Consider the following 17,341-nt stretch of genomic DNA (forward strand, 5'->3'; position numbering starts at 1 on the left):
ACGGAGGGGCCCTGGGGTGGCGCTGCCCCGGGCCCGGAGCGGAACGGAGCGGGCCCGGCCGGGGCGGAGCGGGACGAGGCCGCCGCCATTTCCGGGCCCGCCCCCCCCCGCCATGGCCGCGCGGCTGCTGCTGAGGGCGGCCAGCGCCGTGCGGCACGGCCCGGCCCGGGGGTACGCCAAGAAACCGGGTGAGGGCCCCGCACCGCGCCCCGGCCCCAACCCCAACCCCAACCCCAACCCCGTCCTCCTCCTATCCCAGCCCGGTCCCGGTGTCTGTGCCCGGTCCCAGTGCCCCAGCCCCGTGTCCCAGCTCTGCCCCATGCCGGCGTCCCAGCCCTGTCCTGGTGTCCTGGCCCCATCTCCCAGCCCTGTTCCAGCGTCCTTGCCCCGTGTCCCAGTCTTGTCCCATTCCAATGTCCCATCCTCCTCCCATCCTGTCCCGGTGTCCCAGTCCCACATCCCAGCCCCATCCCAATGTCACAGCCCCATATCCCAGCCCTGTTCCAGTGTCCTGGCCTCATGTCCAAGCCCCATCCCAATGTCCCGGCCCCATATCCCATCCTGACCCCATCTCCCATCCCATCCCGGTGTCCTGTCCCCATGCCCTAGCCCTGTTCCAGTGTCCTGGCCCCATATCCCATCCCTATCCCAATGTCCCGGACCCATATCCCAGCCCCATCCCAATGTCCTGGCCCCATGTCCCATCCTCATCCCATCCTGACCCCATCTCCTAGCCCTGTCCTGGTGTCCTGGCCGTGTCCCAGTCCTGTCCTGTCCCAGTGTCCCATCCTCCTCCCGTCCCGTCCCAGTGTCCCGTCCCCATGTCCCAGCCCTGTTCCGGTGTCCTTGCCCTAAGTCCCATCCTCATCCCATCCTGATGCTATCTCCCAGCCCTATTCCAATGTCCTGGCAACATGTCCCAGCCCTGTTCCAGTGTCCTGGCCCCGTGTCCCATCCTTGTCCCATCCTAGCTTTGTGTCCCGGCCCCATGTCCCATCCCCATCCCGTCCTGACCCCGTCTCCCAGCCTTGTTCCAGTGTCCTGGCCCCATGTCCCAGCCCTGTCCCAATGTCCCAGCCCCATATCCCATCCCCATCCCCATGTCCCGGCCCCACATCCCATCCCCATCCCCATGTCCTGGCCCCACATCCCATCCCCATCCCCATGTCCCGGCCCCACATCCCATCCCCATCCCAATGTCCCAGCCCCATGTCCTATCCTCATCCCAGTCCTGGCCCCCAGTCCTCCATCCCCTCACCCCATGGCCTCCTCCTCTTGCTCCTGTCCCAGCCCCACTCCTCAGCCCCATCCCCATGTCCCCCTGCCTGACCGTGCCCCTGTCCCCGCAGGTGGGAAGGTGAAGGGTAAGAGCGTGCCGAAGGAGGAGCTGAAGGGGCCGGAGGTGTGCACAGACCCCGTCAAGCTGGCCACCTATGCTGTGGGCGTCAACTACCACAAGGACAGCCCCGACGTGGCCCTGAAGCCCGACTCCGAGTACCCCGACTGGTAAGTGGGGCCCTCCTGAGGTGCCTGGCCCCAAAAGCCCATCCCGAGGACACCATCGGGATGGGAACTGCTCTTCTCCTTGGGACTGGGGGCTCGGGGACCTGCCCTGGTAGCGGTGGATGTGGTGGGTGAGGGATCCGTGCCCTGATCGCATGCTACTGCCCCTCCATCCTCCTTCCTCCTCCTGGTTGCAAACTCACATCCTCTGTGTTCGCCCCCAGGCTTTTCCAGATCCACCTGGGGCCCCCCAAGAAGCTGGAGGAGATGGACCCCGACTCCATCGAGTACTGGAGGCGCCTGCGGAAGTACAACACGTGGCAGCGCAACCGGCTGAAGAAGGGCAAGAAGCTGTAGGTGCTGCAGACCTCGCGGCACCGCAGCTGCCCCGGGTGCCGCACGGACGGCACTGGGACCAGCTCCCGTTGTTGGTCTCTTATTCTTGCTGTGAACTGGGAATAAATCTCTGGCGAGGCTGATGCCTTTTACTGAAGCTGTGGCAAACCCACGTCCTCTGCAAGCTCAGTGTGGGCCTCCCCTCCTGCCCAGGGTTGGTGGAGGATCGAGGCCCTGAATTCTTGGTGTTTTTGCTGAAGCAGAAGCTCTGTTTATTGTTCACAGAAGGAGCCCAAGCTGCCAAATCCTTCCCGCTCCCTCTGTCAGTCTGCGCTGCAGTGATGGGGAGTACAGGCAGTGCTGGGAGGGCGGTGGCGTGGGGTGGGAGCGACTCCACCGCTGTCACCGTGTCCCCAGGAGGGAGGTGTCGGGGGGCAGCCAGCACTCCTGGGGACGAGAGGAGGGAGGTCGGGGTCTGGGGGTGCTGGTGGGTGCAGCGAGCAAGTTATGGGGACACCGCAGCCCCTTCTGCAGTGGGAGGGCTCGCAGCACCATCCCCACCCCGTGTTCTTGCCTCCTCCTCTGTCTCAGCATCCCGAGGGAGCAGGGTGGGCTGGGGGGCACAGCGGAGGGGGGCACGTCCGTCCTGCTCAGCCGAGCCCCTTCCCCTTAGGGAAGTCGTGGCTTCCAGCCTGCCCTTCCAGCAGGGGCTGCAGCCACATCTTCCCCAAGCACCGGGGGCTTTGCTGCCCCCTCCCCACGCGTCCTCAGCCTGGCGGAGTCCAGCATCTCCCCACAGCCCTGGTCCTGCCTGTTTGGTGCTGTAGGGGCAGGATGGGCAGTGGGGCCGCTGCCACCCCGGTACGGGGCCGTGCCCAGCTCCCCGCAGCTGTGACGCCCACGCTGTGCAGCACAGGAAGCGGTGGAGGAAAGCAGAAGTGCCATGCCGTGGTGCTGGGGGGGGAGCTTTTGTTTTTAACCTTCATTTCCTCTGCGTGGGGCTTGGTGCGCGCCGAGCTCAGAGCTGACGGCTCCAGGCAGGCTCCTCCGGCAGGAGCTGCCCCGAGGCTGGGGCCAGGCCGTGCCAGAGGTGAGTGCCCTGCGCCTTCCAGGCCCTGTCCTCTCCGTGCCCACCCCGGTGCTTGTCCCCATGTCCCCCGTGGCCCCGTGCAGAGCCGGGCAGATGAGGCACAAGGGGCAGGGTGGTTGGTGCTGCGCTCCCTTGGCTGCCAAAGCCCCGCGTCCCCGTGCGTGGTGTCCAATTCCTGCCCCCAGGGCTCGGATTCTGTGCTCCACTCCCCTTGTTGTCCCCCGGGGCTCCTCTTGGTGGCCCAGCAGGGTTCAGGCCACCTCCAGAGCCACCACCACGGGGTGACAGTGAGGGGGCTGCCCCCCACCCCTGAGGTGCAGACACCACGTGCTGTCTGTGCGGGAAGGAGCGGGGTGCCCAGGCTGTGCCGTGCCTTGTCCCGGCCCTGCTCAGCCTCCCACAATGGGCCCATCCTCCGTGTCCCCTAAAGGGACAGGAAGGTGGCAGGGGATATCATCCCCCTTTTCCAGTTCCTTGGACCCCATCCTGCCAAGGTCCCGGGGGCTGCCCCACTGCGGCCCTGGCCCCTTGCCCAGCACCAGGGGTGGAGCAGGGTCCCCGTGTCCCCGTGCCACTGTCACAGCTCTCATCCTCTGGGCTGAGAGGGGGATCTTGGGGCAATCTTGGCTGGTGGCCGGATCCTGCAGACCCTGGGATGGGGCCGGGAGGTGACACAACACCAGCGGGCTGGCACCAGTGCTCTCTGTCCCCGTGCCAGTATTGCTGCACTGGGCCACCAGCCAGCAGCTCCTGAGGGTGCCCAGTGGGGCACGGGCACTGTCACTTTGTCACCCGCTGATGTCCCATCCCCTCCACACCCCCAGGGGACGGGATGGGGGACTGGAGCTTGCCCATCAGCTCGCTGGGCGAGGAGGTGGTGGCCCGGCTCTGCGAGCTCCTGGACAATGCCAGCCGGGGCTGGCGCAAGCTGGCCGAGGTGGCCGGGGCAGAGAAACGCTTCAAGTGCAGGTAGGAGCAGGATTTACCCTGCAGCGGGCACAGCTGGGCCTCCGTGTCCTGCTGGGTGACCAAACGCAGAGACGGGGCAGGAGATGGGGCAGGGCTGAGCAGGGGGCACCCCCCGCCCCGCTGTGTCCCTATTTTCCCGTGTTGAGCCCCGGCCGTCCCGGGGGAGGCCGTGGTGCTGAGCCCTGCGGGTGCTCCGCAGCGAGGAGGAGCTGGAGGTGTGCTCGCTGAAGGTGCTGGAGCCCCGCGGCAGCCCCACGCAGTGCCTCCTGCAGCTCCTGGCCGAGCGTGACTGCAGCCTCAAGTACCTGCTGGGCTGCCTGGACAGGATGGGGCACACGCAGGCCTGCCAGGTCCTCAGCAGTGCCGGTAGGGACGGCCTGGGGGGCATGGGGAGGGTCACCAGGGGAAGGGGGCTCAGCAGGGAGGTGAGGGGCAACTCTTCCTTGGGATGGGATGGGATGGGATGGGATGGGATGGGATGGGATGGGATGGGATGGGATGGGATGGGATGGGATGGATGCAGCAGGGTGGGATGAGGTGGCGTGGGATGGGACGGGGTAGGGAAGGATGGATGGGACCTTGTGTGATGAGGTGGGGCAGGAGGGGCTGGGAGGGGACAGGCTGTGATGGGATGAGGTGTGATGGGTTGGGATGGCACGGGGTGGGCTGTAGTGGAGCAGAGGGGATGGTATGAGGTGCCACAGGGTATGGTGGGACAGGAATGGTGCAGAACGCCAAGTGACAGGACAGGCTGGGGTGGCGTTGAATGGGACGAGGCAGGATGAGATGGTCGGGGTGGGACGGAGCAGGCTGCAGGGGGACGGGGCACAACGGGACAGGACAGGACAGGGCCGGGTGTGACGGGGTGGTGTGGGATGGGGCTCTCGGCCAGCCCAGGCTCTTCTCCCTCTCCCGCAGTCCATGACATGATCCGCATCACGGTGCAGCCGGAGTCACAGGTGGTGGCGGAGGGTGCACGGGTGTCCCTCACCTGCTGGGCCACCGGCCCGCCGGGGCTCGCCTACCAGTGGTTCTGCGGGAAGCAGGAGGTGAGTCCCACATCGCCACGTCAAGCTGGTGGCCCAGGTCCCCTCCCTGGCCTAACCCCCACCCTGAACCCCTGTCCAAGCCCCCCACCTCATCCTGTAGGTGCCCGGAGCCACGGCCCCGGAGCTGGTGATCGACACGGCCGCCCCGCCGGGCCCACCCCGGTGGTTCATCTGCCGCGTGAACTGCGGGGCCGCCTTCGCCTTCTCCAGGTGGGCCCACATCCAGGTGGAGAGGAGCAGCAGCCCCAGCTCAGGTGGGCCCCCAGCTCCCTGTGCTGGCACCCACGAGGCGTCACTCACCTGCGGGACCAGGGGGGCTCACACAGGGCGTCACTTGGAGCCCGGGGGGCCCCTGGCAGACCTGCTGCCTGTCCCCTCCCCAGCCAGCGGTTACTGCCCCACCATGGCGGGGCTGCAGATCCTGCGGCAGCCGCAGCCGTGCTGCCTGGCTGAGGGGGACACGCTGCTGCTGGAGTGCAGAGCCATCGGCAACCCGCCGCCGCAGTACCAGTGGTTCAGGAACCGGCGTCCCGTGGAGGGTGCACGGGCACCGCAGCTCCAGGTACTTTGGGGCCCCTTGCCTGGTGCAGCACGGCACAGCATGGCATGGAGCAGTGCTGCATGGCACGGCACAGCATGGTGGTGTGGTGCAGTGCAGAATGGTGCAGCACAGCACAGAGCAGCATGGCACAAAGCAGCACGGCATCGCATGGCGTAGTGCAGCATGGCACAGCACAGCATGGCGTGGCACGGCACGGCATGGCACGGTGCAGTGCTGAGAGGAGCAGCACAATGCAGCACGGCACAGCGTGGTGCGGTGCAGCATGGCATGGTGCAGAGCAGCACAGCGTGGTGCAGTGCGGTGCAGAATGGCACGGCACAGCGTGATGCAGCACAGCACGGCGTGGTGCAGCATGGCACAGCATGGCGTGGTGGCCCTAGCTCCTCTCTCCATCCCGCCGCCAGGTGCAGCTGGTGACGACGGCCGAGCGGGGCAGCTACTCCTGCCGCGTGTTCAACCTCTTCCACGAGGTGTGGAGCCAGGAGGTGGACGTGGAGATCGGTGAGTGGAGGGGGGCAACCTCCATGTCCCCTGTCCCCCACCCCGTGTCTTTGTCCTGGCTCTTCTCACCCCCACAATGCCCTCCTATGACCTCTCTGCTTCCTCACATTTTGGGGGGCTTCAGCACCGCGCTGTCTGGGCACTACAAAATGGGGTTCCCTCCAGCCCCATTGCCCCCCTTTGCCCCTGCTCCCTCTCTCCTGACCCCCCCCCCCCTCTTTGTGCTGCCCCAGGCCCACGGCTCTTCGCCTCTGGAGGCTCCTGGCAGGATGGGGACAGAGGTAGGTGCAGGTGGCGTGGCTCTGTCCCTGCTGCTCTGCTCAGGGCACCGCACTCAGGGCCATGCCACCACGCTTCTCTCTTTCCAGGCCCCCCAGAGCCTGGCAGTCCTGACCAGCTGTACGGTAAGAGCCCATCCACGAGGGGTTGGGGACCCTGTGGGGCTGTGACCGTCCCCATTGTCACCCCCAAGGCCTGCTTTGCTTGGCCAGGCTCGATCATGGGTGCACCACCCTGGGGAGAGAGGCAGGGGCTGGTGTGCATGGTGACACCGGGAGCATCGGGAGGGGTGGCAGGGACAGCAGGAGCATCCTGAGCGTGCCCCTCTTCTGTCCCGGCAGCCACGGACAAGGTGGCCCTGCTGATCGGCAACATGCACTACCTGCACCACAAGCACCTGAGGGCGCCCATGGTGGACGTGCACGCGCTGAGCTCCCTCCTGCGCCAGCTCGACTTCAAGGTGGTCTCGCTGCTGGACCTGGGCAAGGACGAGATGCAGATGGCTGTCAACGAGTTCCTCCTGCTCCTCGACAAGGGCGTCTACGGTGGGGCAGCTTTGGGGGGCACTGGGGAGGGGCTTGCACTAGTGGGGTTTGGGGGCGGCGGGGTGAGAAGCCTGGGGTGAGGACTGGGGAGGGCCCAGAGGCTTGGGGATGTGCATGGAGGGACGTGACCCGCTGCTGTCCCCTCCCGCCAGGTTTGCTTTACTACGCCGGGCATGGCTACGAAAATTTTGGCAACAGCTTCATGGTGCCCATCGACGCCCCCAGTTCCTACACCTCCGCTCACTGCCTGTGCGTGCAGCGGGTGCTACGGTGCATGCAGCAGCGGCACACCGGCCTCAACATCTTCCTGCTCGACATGTGCCGCAAGAGGTGACCGAGCCCCCCCGGCACAGAGTGGGTCCTGGCACCGGGTGCCTGTCACCCATGGGTGCTGGATCCTAGGGGAGCAGAGCGAGGTGTCCCCCGTGCCCCAGCTGTGGCGTTGTGTGGATGCCCTGGGTGTCACTGCTCCAGTTTAACCCCACTGTGGTCAGGGTCTGGGGTGCCTCGGGTGGATTTGGGGGTCTGCACCCCCCAAGGGTTCTCACGGCGCCCAGCCCTGCCCAACTGCTCTCTTACAGGAACCTCAACGACGACACCATCCCGCAGGTCGGGGCGCTGCAGGTGACGGCCAACATCGTCTTCGGCTATGCCACGTGGGTCCCCTTCCCACCGCCCTGGTGCTGCCCCTGTCTTCCTTGCTCCAGGGCCAGCGGGACACATCCTGCCTGGGCCTGGAGCGGGGCTGGGGCTCAGCCCCATTTGTACCACATCTTGCTCCAGGCTGCCGGCTCCCCCTGGTTGATGCTGGAGGTGCTGGGAGTCGCAGCCCCCAGTCCCCTACGGGGATGGGGGATGCTCGCAGCCCTGCTCAGCTCCGGGCAGTGCCCGAGGGGGTCAAAGCACTGAGGCTCCTCAGGGATTTGGGCTGAGGATGCTTTAAGCATCCAGGATCTGGCCACAGCAATTGTGGCTGAGCTTCCCCAGGGCTCAGTGGGGGCTGGTTCTTGGAGCAGCCCCCCATGGATGGAGGGGTCCCATGGATGAAGCCCACCCCTGCCCCATCCCCGCAGGTGCGCAGACGCCGAAGCCTACGAGCTGAGCCAGGGCGAACTCTCCAACGGCGTCTTCGTCAGCTTCCTCAAGCGCTGGCTGCTGGATGACGAGAAGATCACGGTGCTGCTGGACAAGGTGGCCGAGGGTGAGTGGCGAGCAGCGGGGACCCCAGGGGACGGGAGCGTCCCCCACCCACCCCCCTGTCCCTCTCGTCCCCCCGCAGACATGGGCACCCTGGAGATCACGCGGGGCCGCCAGGCACTGGAGCTCCGTAGCAACCTCTCGGAGAGGCGAGCACTGACAGACCCCATCCGCGCCCCGGGCCGGGACGAGACCTCCGCCAGGAACCTGCAGTGGGCCAAGGCCCATGGTGAGCACCGTGGCCACCGCACCCAGTGCTGGCACCTGAGGGGACGGCCCCGAGATGTGGGGCGAGGTGGCAGCAGGCAGCAAATTCAGTGCCCAGCGGGTTTCTCTGGTGCAGCACCACCAGCCCTGAGCTTTGCACCAGGGCTGCCCCGAGGGTCACCGCTGTGGTGGTGACCGAGGAGGTGCCAGCCCCGTGCTCGCTGTCCCGGCAGTGCTCCCGGAGAGCCGCCACCTGCACTTCAGCTGCGGCATCACCGTCCAGCTGGGCTTCGCTGCCGAGTTCTCCAACATCATGATCATCTACACCCGCATCCTGGCCGCCCCCAGGGACATCACCGAGTGCGTGGCCAAGCTCACCGACATCCCCGAGGTGGGGCAGGGCGCTGACGCCCTCGGCAGGGTGGTGACAGGGGGGGGTCCCAGTGGGCTGTGGGTTTTTCAAGGTCGCACATCGCCCACGGCAGGAGCTGGACGTGGACCTCAAGTGCACCAACAGGGAGAGCCCCGAGGAGGTGGGCAGCCCCTTGTCACCCTCCTGGAGCCCCGGCTGCCCCTCCTGCTGCCTCTACAGCCGCCTCTGCGGCCTGCAGAAACTGCGGGTAAGGCTCACGCTGCGTGTTAAGGGGTAGGGGGGGGGATGAAGCCACCGTCCCCATGCTGCGGGTGGGTGCCCACGCTGCCGTGCCCCGCAGCAGGAGCTGGCCTTCACCGTGTGCCTGCAGTACCGCTACCGCGGCATGGACGACTTCGTGGAGGAGCGGCGGGCAGTGAGCGTGGGCAAGCCGCTCATCGCCAAGCTCAACCTGCGCCTTGGCCCCGCCGCCGCCTCGCAGCCCCCCTCGCAGAGCTCCCTTAGCCCCCTCTCCAGCTCACCCCCAGGGAGCTGGGGGGCGGCGGGGGGCTGCTGGGGAAACACCCCCGAGGAGAATCTGAGCCCCAAGGGGCCAGGCTCACACAGCCTGTAGATGGGCACGCGGCCCCCGCTCTACACCTCGTGCCCCGTCTGGCCTGGAGGGGACAGAGGGGATGGGGACGGAGCTGGGTGCTGAGGGGCTGAGCCCTGTCCTGCCCTGCACCAGGGATGTGGGGCTCACTGCTTGGCACCTTGGGGGGGGGCAGCACAGTGCAGGGCACTGCCCCCTGCCCCGGACAGGGACAGCCCCACGGATGGCGCATCGCCACCCCACAGCTGTACAGGGAATGCCAGCCCCAGCCCCATGGCACTGCCAGCCCCACATCGAGGACACGGCCCCATATAAAGGACACGGCCCCACATCCCCTGCTGTGCCACTGCCACCCCCAGAGACAGGACGCTGTCCCTGGCATGGCAGTGCCACCCCTGTCCCCCCCAGGGCTCCCCGTGGCCGTGCCCACTTGGCGTGGCGGTGGCATTGCCCCTTGCTCCATGGGGCGAGGAGGGGATGGAGGCAGGGGGCTCAGCGAGGCGTCGTGCCGGGGCAGGGTTGGGCTCGTTCAGGCCTAGGAGAAATAGAGAGAAATAAGCAGATTAGGGGGCAAATCCTAAGGGGAGGATTAGGGGGGAGCAAAGGGCTCCTGCTTGGCTGGGAGGCAGCCCTGGGGCCATGGGAGACCCACCTGGCCCCCCAGTGCTCCCAGTGGGACACTGAGCGCCAGCGCTGGCCAGGCCTTGGAAGATTTCAGGGTATGGATGAAATCTGGGGGGAAAATTGCCATCTGCTTTTTTTTTTTTTTTTTTTTTCCATAATGTACGAGATGGGGGCACAGGGTGTACTCGTGCTTTGCTCGGCCCCATGTGCCAGCATCTGCAAATGTCTCCTTTGGGTCTCAAATGGGGGAAAACACCAATAAAACAGTGAAAGCAAGATGGCTCAGCACTCCTCATGGCTCTTCGTGTTCAGGAGGCTTTCTTGGCCAGAAACATTGCCCGTTTCTGCACTAATGAGAGCGATGAGGCTCACCACGGTGACACCCAGCACCGCCGGGCACCATGCCTGGCCCCGCACAGCATCGCCACCGGCCACGTGCAAATTAGCTCATTTACATAATTTGTATAACGCCCAGTGCCTCGACAGCACGGAGGAGACTCGTCCTCACCCAGGCACACCGAGGCCGGCCTCGCCCCGATGCGCCCGCGCTTTCGGGTGGTGGTGGGGGCCCCCCTGACCCAATTAGTCTCGGATTGGGGAGGGGGCAGCCCCCTTCCGAGCCCCCTCCCCGCGCCAGCCAGCTTTTGTTGGTGCTCGTAGGGCCGAGGGGAGCCCGGCCGCCCCGGCGGGGCCGGCGCCAGCCTCTGCCATTATGTCATGCGAAAACCGCAGCCCCCATTCAGCGCGACCCGTCCCCCAGATCAAACCCCATTACTTCCGCGGCCGTTGCTTCATTATCTCCCGGGCCCAGTATGCCTCTGCCCGCGGCCGGTTAATCTAAGCCCGGTCCCATTAGCTGGGCTGGGGAAGCCGGGGGAGCATCGATTATGCGTTTAATGGGTTGTTAAAGGTTTAATTATCACTAACGAAGCAGACGAGCAGCAGCAGCCGGGGGACGGGGACAAGGAGCCGGGTCCCCTCGGGGTCAGCGCCTTGCCTGGCCCAGTGTCACCGCCGCTGCTCCCACCTGACCCCAGTGCCACCAGGGCTGTGGGGACGTCAGCGCTGTCCCTGGGGCTCCCGAGGGGCTGGGACCTGCTGGGGCCGGGCTGGGGGCTGGGGGTGCTGGTGCTGAGCGGGGTCTGCTCCCTTCTGGGCCTTGGAGACAAGGTGGGGACACGGTGTGGTGGTAGTTGTTGGTTCTGTAGCAAGAAATATTTCTGGGGAAACGTCCCCTCTCGGTCTTGCTTTCCCAGGAGCGTCCCCTCTGCCTCCCTGGGTTACAGCACGCCCGTTTGCCTGGACCAGCCCCTGCCTGGCCCAGCCATGAGCCTCCTAAAGCCACCCCTCGCTGCCTGGTGACGGTGACACCGGCCACACGCCCTGCCTGGTGCCACTGCGGGGCCCGGCTGGGGACACGGCACAAGGCCACCCTCCTGTTCCTGCTCCCACCTGGCACCGTGACCCCTCCAGGGACCCCACGGGGACAGTGCAGCCCCACTGCCCCCCTCCCGGCGGGCCCCACTGGGGGCCGTGGGGCCGCCCCCTCCCCGGCAATTACGGCAGCTTTGTGCCTCCACCGCCGGCCCCGCTGGAGAGCAATTAGGGCGGCGCAGCGTGGAGTGACGGCGGAGCAGATTCCCCCTGACAAGCAGCCGGGACACGGAGCCAGGCGGCGGGGCCGGATCCGGTCAGCCGGTGGGGACCGAGCCCTGCGTGCGCTGGCTGGGTGCAGGATGGAGGATTTTCCCTGCAGATGCCAAGTGTGGGCGAGGGAAAAGCCGATTTCCCTGGAAAGCTCCTTCCCGCATCCCGGCTGGAGGCAGTGCCCGACTGGAGCGCGATGCACCCGTTCAGCTCATCTCTTTACTGGCCATACACCCGTCTCTCGGCGCGCAACCAGCGTTGTGCCCCGACGCAGCTAACCCCCCCCACCCCCCCCGACATTCCCTACGAAACTAGAGCCTTTCTGTTCATTTGTGTTCAAATCTGCAGCATAAAAAAAAAAAACAACCAACAAACAAACCCAACATTAACGATAAAGGGCAGGGCTGCGGAGCCCCGGGTTGGGGTCTTCTGTGCACGGCTGCACGAGGGAGGCTGAGCGGGACGTGGGTGGCTGCTGGGGTGCTCCCCATGTTGGGGGGGGTCCCGCCAGCACCCTGCCTCGCTGCCCTGTGCCCACGGTTGCTTGCGCAGGGGGGGTGCAGCCACAGCCCAGCATCTCTGCCCCATCCCTGCCCCGCGCTGGCTTTGGTCCTGCTGAGCACCCCGCCGTCACCCCCGGTGTCACATGGCCTGGGGACGGGAGCCTTGGGTGGGTGGGGGGGGCAGTGGAGGGGCCGGGGAGGCGGGGGGAGCGTTCATCAAATGGGCTGCCAGGTTTTGTCAATGGTCTGAATGTGCTCCTTGGCTTTCATGCGGAGCGAGGCGATGCTGGAGCTCCTCTGGTCGACGTCCTCCAGCGGGTACTTGTCCACAAAGGGGGGGCCGCACTGGTAGGGCGCGGGGGCCATGGGCTGCATGCCTTGCGCCATCCCCGGGGGGGTGTTGAGGAAGGAGTGCCCGCCGTAGGGGGGCTGCAGGGCCTGGGGGGCCCCCATGAAGCCGGGGATGCTGTGCACCGGGGTGGCGCTGGAGATGGGCGACGTCAGCCACGGGTCGAGCGGGAGGGAGTTGCTCATGGGCCCCACGTTGGCTGTCATGGGCGGCCGGTTGAAGGACAGCATGGGGGTGTCGTGGAGCTTCATGGAGCTGGCCTCCATCTTCTCCTGACGCCTCCACTTGGCTCGCCGGTTCTGGAACCAGACCTGCCAGGGGACAGTGAGAGTGACCCCGAGGTGCATGCCCCATGCCCGGCCTGTCCCTTGCAGCGTGCCCCATGGGGAGTGCCCCACGTGCTGTGTCCCTTGTAGGGTGCCCAAAATGCTGTGGCCACGTGTGGGGTGCCCCATGTGGCATGTCTCATATAGGGTACCCATGTGGCATGCCTTATTTAAGGTGCCCCATGTCCCACGTCCCATGTCAGGTGCCCCATGTGGCACACCCCATGCAAGGTTCCCCCCGTGCTGTGTCCCGTGTAGGGTGCCCCGTGTGCTCCGTCCTGTGCGAGGTGCCCCCCGTGCTGTGCCGCGTGCGGGGTGCCCCATGCAGGGTGCCCCGTTGTGCTGTATCCCACGCGGGGTGCCCCATGCAGGGTGCCCCACACAGGGTGCTCCAGGTGGGACGCCCCCCCGTGCCGTGTCCCATGCGGGGTGTCCCCAGCAGGGTGCCCTCATGCTGTGTCCCCCGTGGCTCCAGCAGTCCCTGTCACACCACACACCTCTGCTAAACCTCTCCTGGAAAACCCAGGAACCGAACCAATCTCCAGCATGGGACGGGAGCAGTGGCACCGTGCAGCCCCTGCTCTTGCTGTGCTGTAGGGGTGCTCCCGTTGGCCCTGCAGCACCGCACAGTGCCGGTAACAACGCTGCGTGGTGTTCAAAAGCCACTCGGTAAAAGCTTTTAGAAGCTGAATTGCACTAAAACCCATCCGGACCTGGGAGGAGCTTCTGCTTAAAGCACTGGTGCCCACTTCCCGAGTCCCCAGCAGCATGGGACACAGCCCATCCTGCCTCATAGTGCAAAGAGGCAGCAGGTGTCAGCCCCTGGGCTGAGAAGGGGACAGCTCCTACTGGGATCTACTGGTGCAAACTGGTCGCTGCTCAGGCAGCTCAGCAGAGGCATCCCCGTGGTGTGGAGCTCCAAGGAAAAGGCCACATTGTCTTGGATTTGCTCGATGTGCAAAAAGGAATGGAGTCGAGGCCTGGAGAACTCAGTTCACGTGTCAGTGGATTGCTCTTCTGGCCATCTCTCAGTTGTTCTGTCACTTCTGATCATTTTGGTTTCCTCTGCCCTTTCTCGGGCTTTCAGGCCCAGAGGCAGGAGGCAGGGCACCCTCACTGCCCGCGCTCGCAGCAGGGGCTGCTCCAGGCTGAGCCCCCCTCCAGGGCATGGTTTTGTGCTGCAGCCTGGGAAGCCAGAACTTCCCATGCCCCATGCTCTGAAAAGCCTAAAACCCCCAAATCAATGAGAATTTTGAGCTTTCCCTGGCTCTGAGGAGCTGCAAGTGGTCACAAGCTGCTGAGGGTTTTCTCCTTGCCCATGGGACCAGCTGAACCACACAAGCATCCCTCACCTCCCTGTGCAGCGGGGGAAAATCTCCAAAACCCATCTCCCCGGCCCCAAACTGAGCGTGGGGACACACTGGTTGAACTGGGGAGCCCCTGGGGAACAGGACGCAGCCAAAACCCCCAGCCCCGAGACCTGACACTTGGAGCAACGCAGGACAAGTGGCACGGCCCCATGCGCCCACCCCGCGGCTGTGCCACGGCCCCTGCCTTGAGCAACGGGGAAACTGAGGCACGGAGCTGGGCACCGAGCAAAGCCCTCCAGCACCCAGGGGACACGTCAGGGCCAGCAGGTGCTTTCCCTACCTGCACGCGGACCTCCGGCAGGTTGACCTTCATGGCCAGCTCCTCGCGGCTGTAGACGTCGGGGTAGTGGGATTTCTCGAAGGCGCGCTCCAGCTCGTGCAGCTGGTAGGTGGTGAAGGTGGTGCGGTTCCGCCGGTGCTTCTTCTTGGGCTGCTCCTCCTCGGCGGCAGCCGGAGGGGTCCCCTCACCGTCCCCCGGCTTCCGCAGCTCGCCCAGGTCCCCTTCGCACTTATTCAGGAACATTTTGGCGCCTGCGAGGGGATGGAGGGGTTGGGGAGGGTGGGGACATCGCAACCCCCCTTCCATGCATCCCGGCTGGGACAGAGGGACAAGCGGATGGACAGGAGGATGGGCCAGCCCCGTGATACCTGTGTGGGGATTTTATGGAGCCACTGGCTCTGAAAACCAATGCAACCCCCTCCCTGCCTGGCCTGGAGGTGACCAGAGCTGGCCAGGTCCCCCTGCCAGCCCCGCTCCTCTGCTCTGTGCCTCGAGACCAGCCCCACATCACTGCAGGAACCTGTTCTAGACCCCAAACAGCACAAGAGCGGCCCAGCACCGTCCCCCAGCTAATAGCCTTTTTTCTGCATGTTTATAAGCGTTTTCAACCCTTACAATATCGCATCTTTAAGCTTTTTATCCAGCTTCTGAAATCTTCCTGTGGTATTCACCAGGGATTAAGGGCCCCTTTCCACCGTGGGGATGTGGTCAGACATGGGAATCAGGCAAAAAGCCATAATCCTGGGGTGTTTCTGTGAGAGGAAGGTGTTCAGCCCTGCATCACCCCAAAAATTCAGCAAACACCCAAGCAGGCACAAGGAGGGAGGGGGAAAATCAATTAATTGACTAAGGGAATAACTGGGGATCCCGGGTGGGCAGCTGGTGGAAGGAGCTGGGGGCTGCTGGCACTATGCACACGCAGGGGGTCTGCGTGCACCGTGCATGGTTTGTGTATGTGTGTGTGTGTGTGTGTGTGCAGCCTGCAGCGAGGCTGCAGCGTGCAGTGCATCGGCAGCACGCACTGCAGGCAGGTGTAGATGCTGGGGGTGTGTGTGCAGGGTGTGTGTGCGTGTGTTGGGGGGGTTGTGCTGCACACACACTGCATGCAGAGTGCACCGCATGTGCCCAGTGTGCAGTGTCCACGTGCCACGGGTGCAGCGTGCAAAGGCTGCACGTGCAGTGCACAGCTCACAGGGTATGTGAGGAGCGCAGTGCATGCACGTGTGGGCACAGCATGAACCAGTGCACACTGCATGCACGCAGCGTATGCAGTGTCTGTGCGCAGTGCTTGCAGTGCCTTTGTGCTCAGTGCACACAGTGCATGCAGTGAGCACATGTGCAGAGCATGCAGCACGTGTCGTGCAGCGCATACTGTGCACACAGGTGTGCAGCAAGTGCAGTGTCAGTGTGTGCAGCATATCCAACGTGTGCCATGCATGCCCAGGGTCTGTGTGCGCTGCCCAGTGCACACCATGCTCAGAGCACACACCGTGTACGTGTAGCATTCGCACTGCACAATGTGGGCAGTGCCCCTCTATGCAGTGTGTGTAACATGTGCAGCGTGCTCACAGGGGCTGTGTGCACTGCCCAAGGCATTTGCAGCATGCTCAGAGCATGCAGTGTGTGTGTGCAATGTGTGCACTGTGTGCAGCACCTGTGTCCACAGCACATATAAGGCATGCAGTGCATGCACAGGGGCTGTGTGTGCAGTGTTTGCAGTGCATGGCATTGCCAGTGTGTTGCATGTGCAGTGCATGCAGTAAATGCACAGGGTCTGCATGCAGCACATGCCACATGGGGTGAGACCCCACGGCCCCACGCAGAGTGCCCCATCACCCCGAGGTCTCTGGCTGGGTCTGGGTCTGGCCAGACTGCCCCAGGCAGCACTGCCTTCATGGGACCCAGGCCACTGGGTGCTGCAGCTCTGGGGTGCTCTGCTGGGTGCTGGGATGAGTGGGGCCCCAATGTCACCGTGCAAGGGTTGTGGAGTGTCCTGGGGCTGGGGACACAGGGAGGGGACAGGACCCCCGCCGCCATCCCGCTCATGCTCACCCGCTTCTCATTTGCGCAGCTCCGCACCTGCAAGGAGAGGGGAGAGGGGTGAGCACCTGCAGCCCCCCCAGGACGCCACAGAGAGGTGCAGGGTTAGGGTGAGCTGGGCAATGGGGCTGGGGACAACTGAGATGGGGCTGCGGGGGACACAGCGATGAGCTGCATGGTGGCAGCGAAGGGCCGAGGCTGGAGGCAGCCCCAAACACCCTCTAACCCCACCCAAAAGCAAAGGAGGCCACGAAGGAAAACAAAACAAAACAAAACAAAAAAAACAGGAAGAAGAGGAAAACAAATCCTTGGAGTGGGAGTGGGAATCAAGGGCGATAAGAGAAGAACGGAAAAAATAACAGAGCCAAACAAAAGCAGGAGTGACAAACATGGGAATTACAGAAAATCACAACCCGCTGTGGGGGGTGGCAGCGCTGCAGCCTGTGGGTGCCCCGTGGCTGCCCCCGCCCCGCCTCATCCTTGTTGGCATCACACCACGGCCCCCCAGCACCGCTCCCCGGCTGTGTCACCCTAACGGGTGCCCAATGTCCCTGCTGAAAGAGCAGGCAGCTCCCCCCCCGGCCCTGTCCATGTGCCCCCATGGCCAAGCCAGAAGTCCCGGGTGTCGCTGCCGGCCCCAAAACCCAGCAGCTAAAGGGGACCCCGCAGCCCCCGTCCCCCAGATGCACACCCAGCTGGGCGGCAGGGCGGCTCGCCCAGGATTTTGGGGACCACAGGGCTTCCCGCAGCCGTGGTCCCGGCGGCAGCAGTTTGGGGGTTTTCAGCTGTAAAAAATTGCACTGGGCAGTGCCAAGGCGGTGTTTCTCTGCTTTCTGCCTGCACCCGCCGTGGCCTCAAGCCGGAGCGGAGCTGTCTGCTCCTCATCACAGGCACCAGAAAAGCAAACAGCAACAGCGACAAGCCCCGAACCGGGCAGTAATGACCCCAAACTGGGCAAAACCCAGCTCTCCCAGTGCCAGAAAGACTCGTCGAGATGAA

The 17,341-nt window shown here is 64.9% G+C and overlaps 3 protein-coding genes across 3 annotated transcripts; 2 read left to right on the forward strand and 1 right to left on the reverse strand.

Annotated features, from left to right (window-relative positions):
• Positions 1–94: 94 nt before the first annotated feature.
• MRPL54 (mitochondrial ribosomal protein L54) lies at positions 95–1,996 on the forward strand. Its single transcript, XM_084302820.1, has 3 exons — positions 95–188; positions 1,350–1,506; positions 1,728–1,996. The coding sequence occupies exons 1-3, from the start codon at positions 113–115 to the stop codon at positions 1,858–1,860; spliced, it is 366 nt and encodes a 121-aa protein (XP_084158946.1). The 5' UTR covers positions 95–112; the 3' UTR covers positions 1,861–1,996.
• An 884-nt stretch (positions 1,997–2,880) lies between these two features.
• LOC311219591 (mucosa-associated lymphoid tissue lymphoma translocation protein 1-like) lies at positions 2,881–9,224 on the forward strand (the record flags this gene model as incomplete). The annotated part of the gene is made up of 17 exons (XM_084302784.1): positions 2,881–2,929; positions 3,754–3,898; positions 4,098–4,264; positions 4,817–4,947; positions 5,048–5,201; positions 5,331–5,509; positions 5,914–6,010; positions 6,244–6,291; positions 6,379–6,414; positions 6,607–6,834; positions 6,987–7,164; positions 7,416–7,490; positions 7,908–8,035; positions 8,114–8,260; positions 8,472–8,629; positions 8,724–8,858; positions 8,952–9,224. The coding sequence occupies exons 2-17, from the start codon at positions 3,762–3,764 to the stop codon at positions 9,222–9,224; spliced, it is 2,271 nt and encodes a 756-aa protein (XP_084158910.1). The 5' UTR covers positions 2,881–2,929; positions 3,754–3,761.
• Positions 9,225–12,193: 2,969 nt separating this feature from the next.
• RAX2 (retina and anterior neural fold homeobox 2) lies at positions 12,194–14,545 on the reverse strand (the record flags this gene model as incomplete). Its single annotated transcript, XM_084302813.1, has 2 exons — positions 12,194–12,637; positions 14,303–14,545. The coding sequence occupies 2 exons, from the start codon at positions 14,543–14,545 to the stop codon at positions 12,194–12,196; spliced, it is 687 nt and encodes a 228-aa protein (XP_084158939.1).
• Positions 14,546–17,341: the final 2,796 nt, after the last annotated feature.

This window comes from Netta rufina (assembly GCF_964035555.1).
Source record: "Netta rufina genome assembly, chromosome: 28".
NCBI classification, from domain to species: domain Eukaryota; kingdom Metazoa; phylum Chordata; class Aves; order Anseriformes; family Anatidae; genus Netta; species Netta rufina.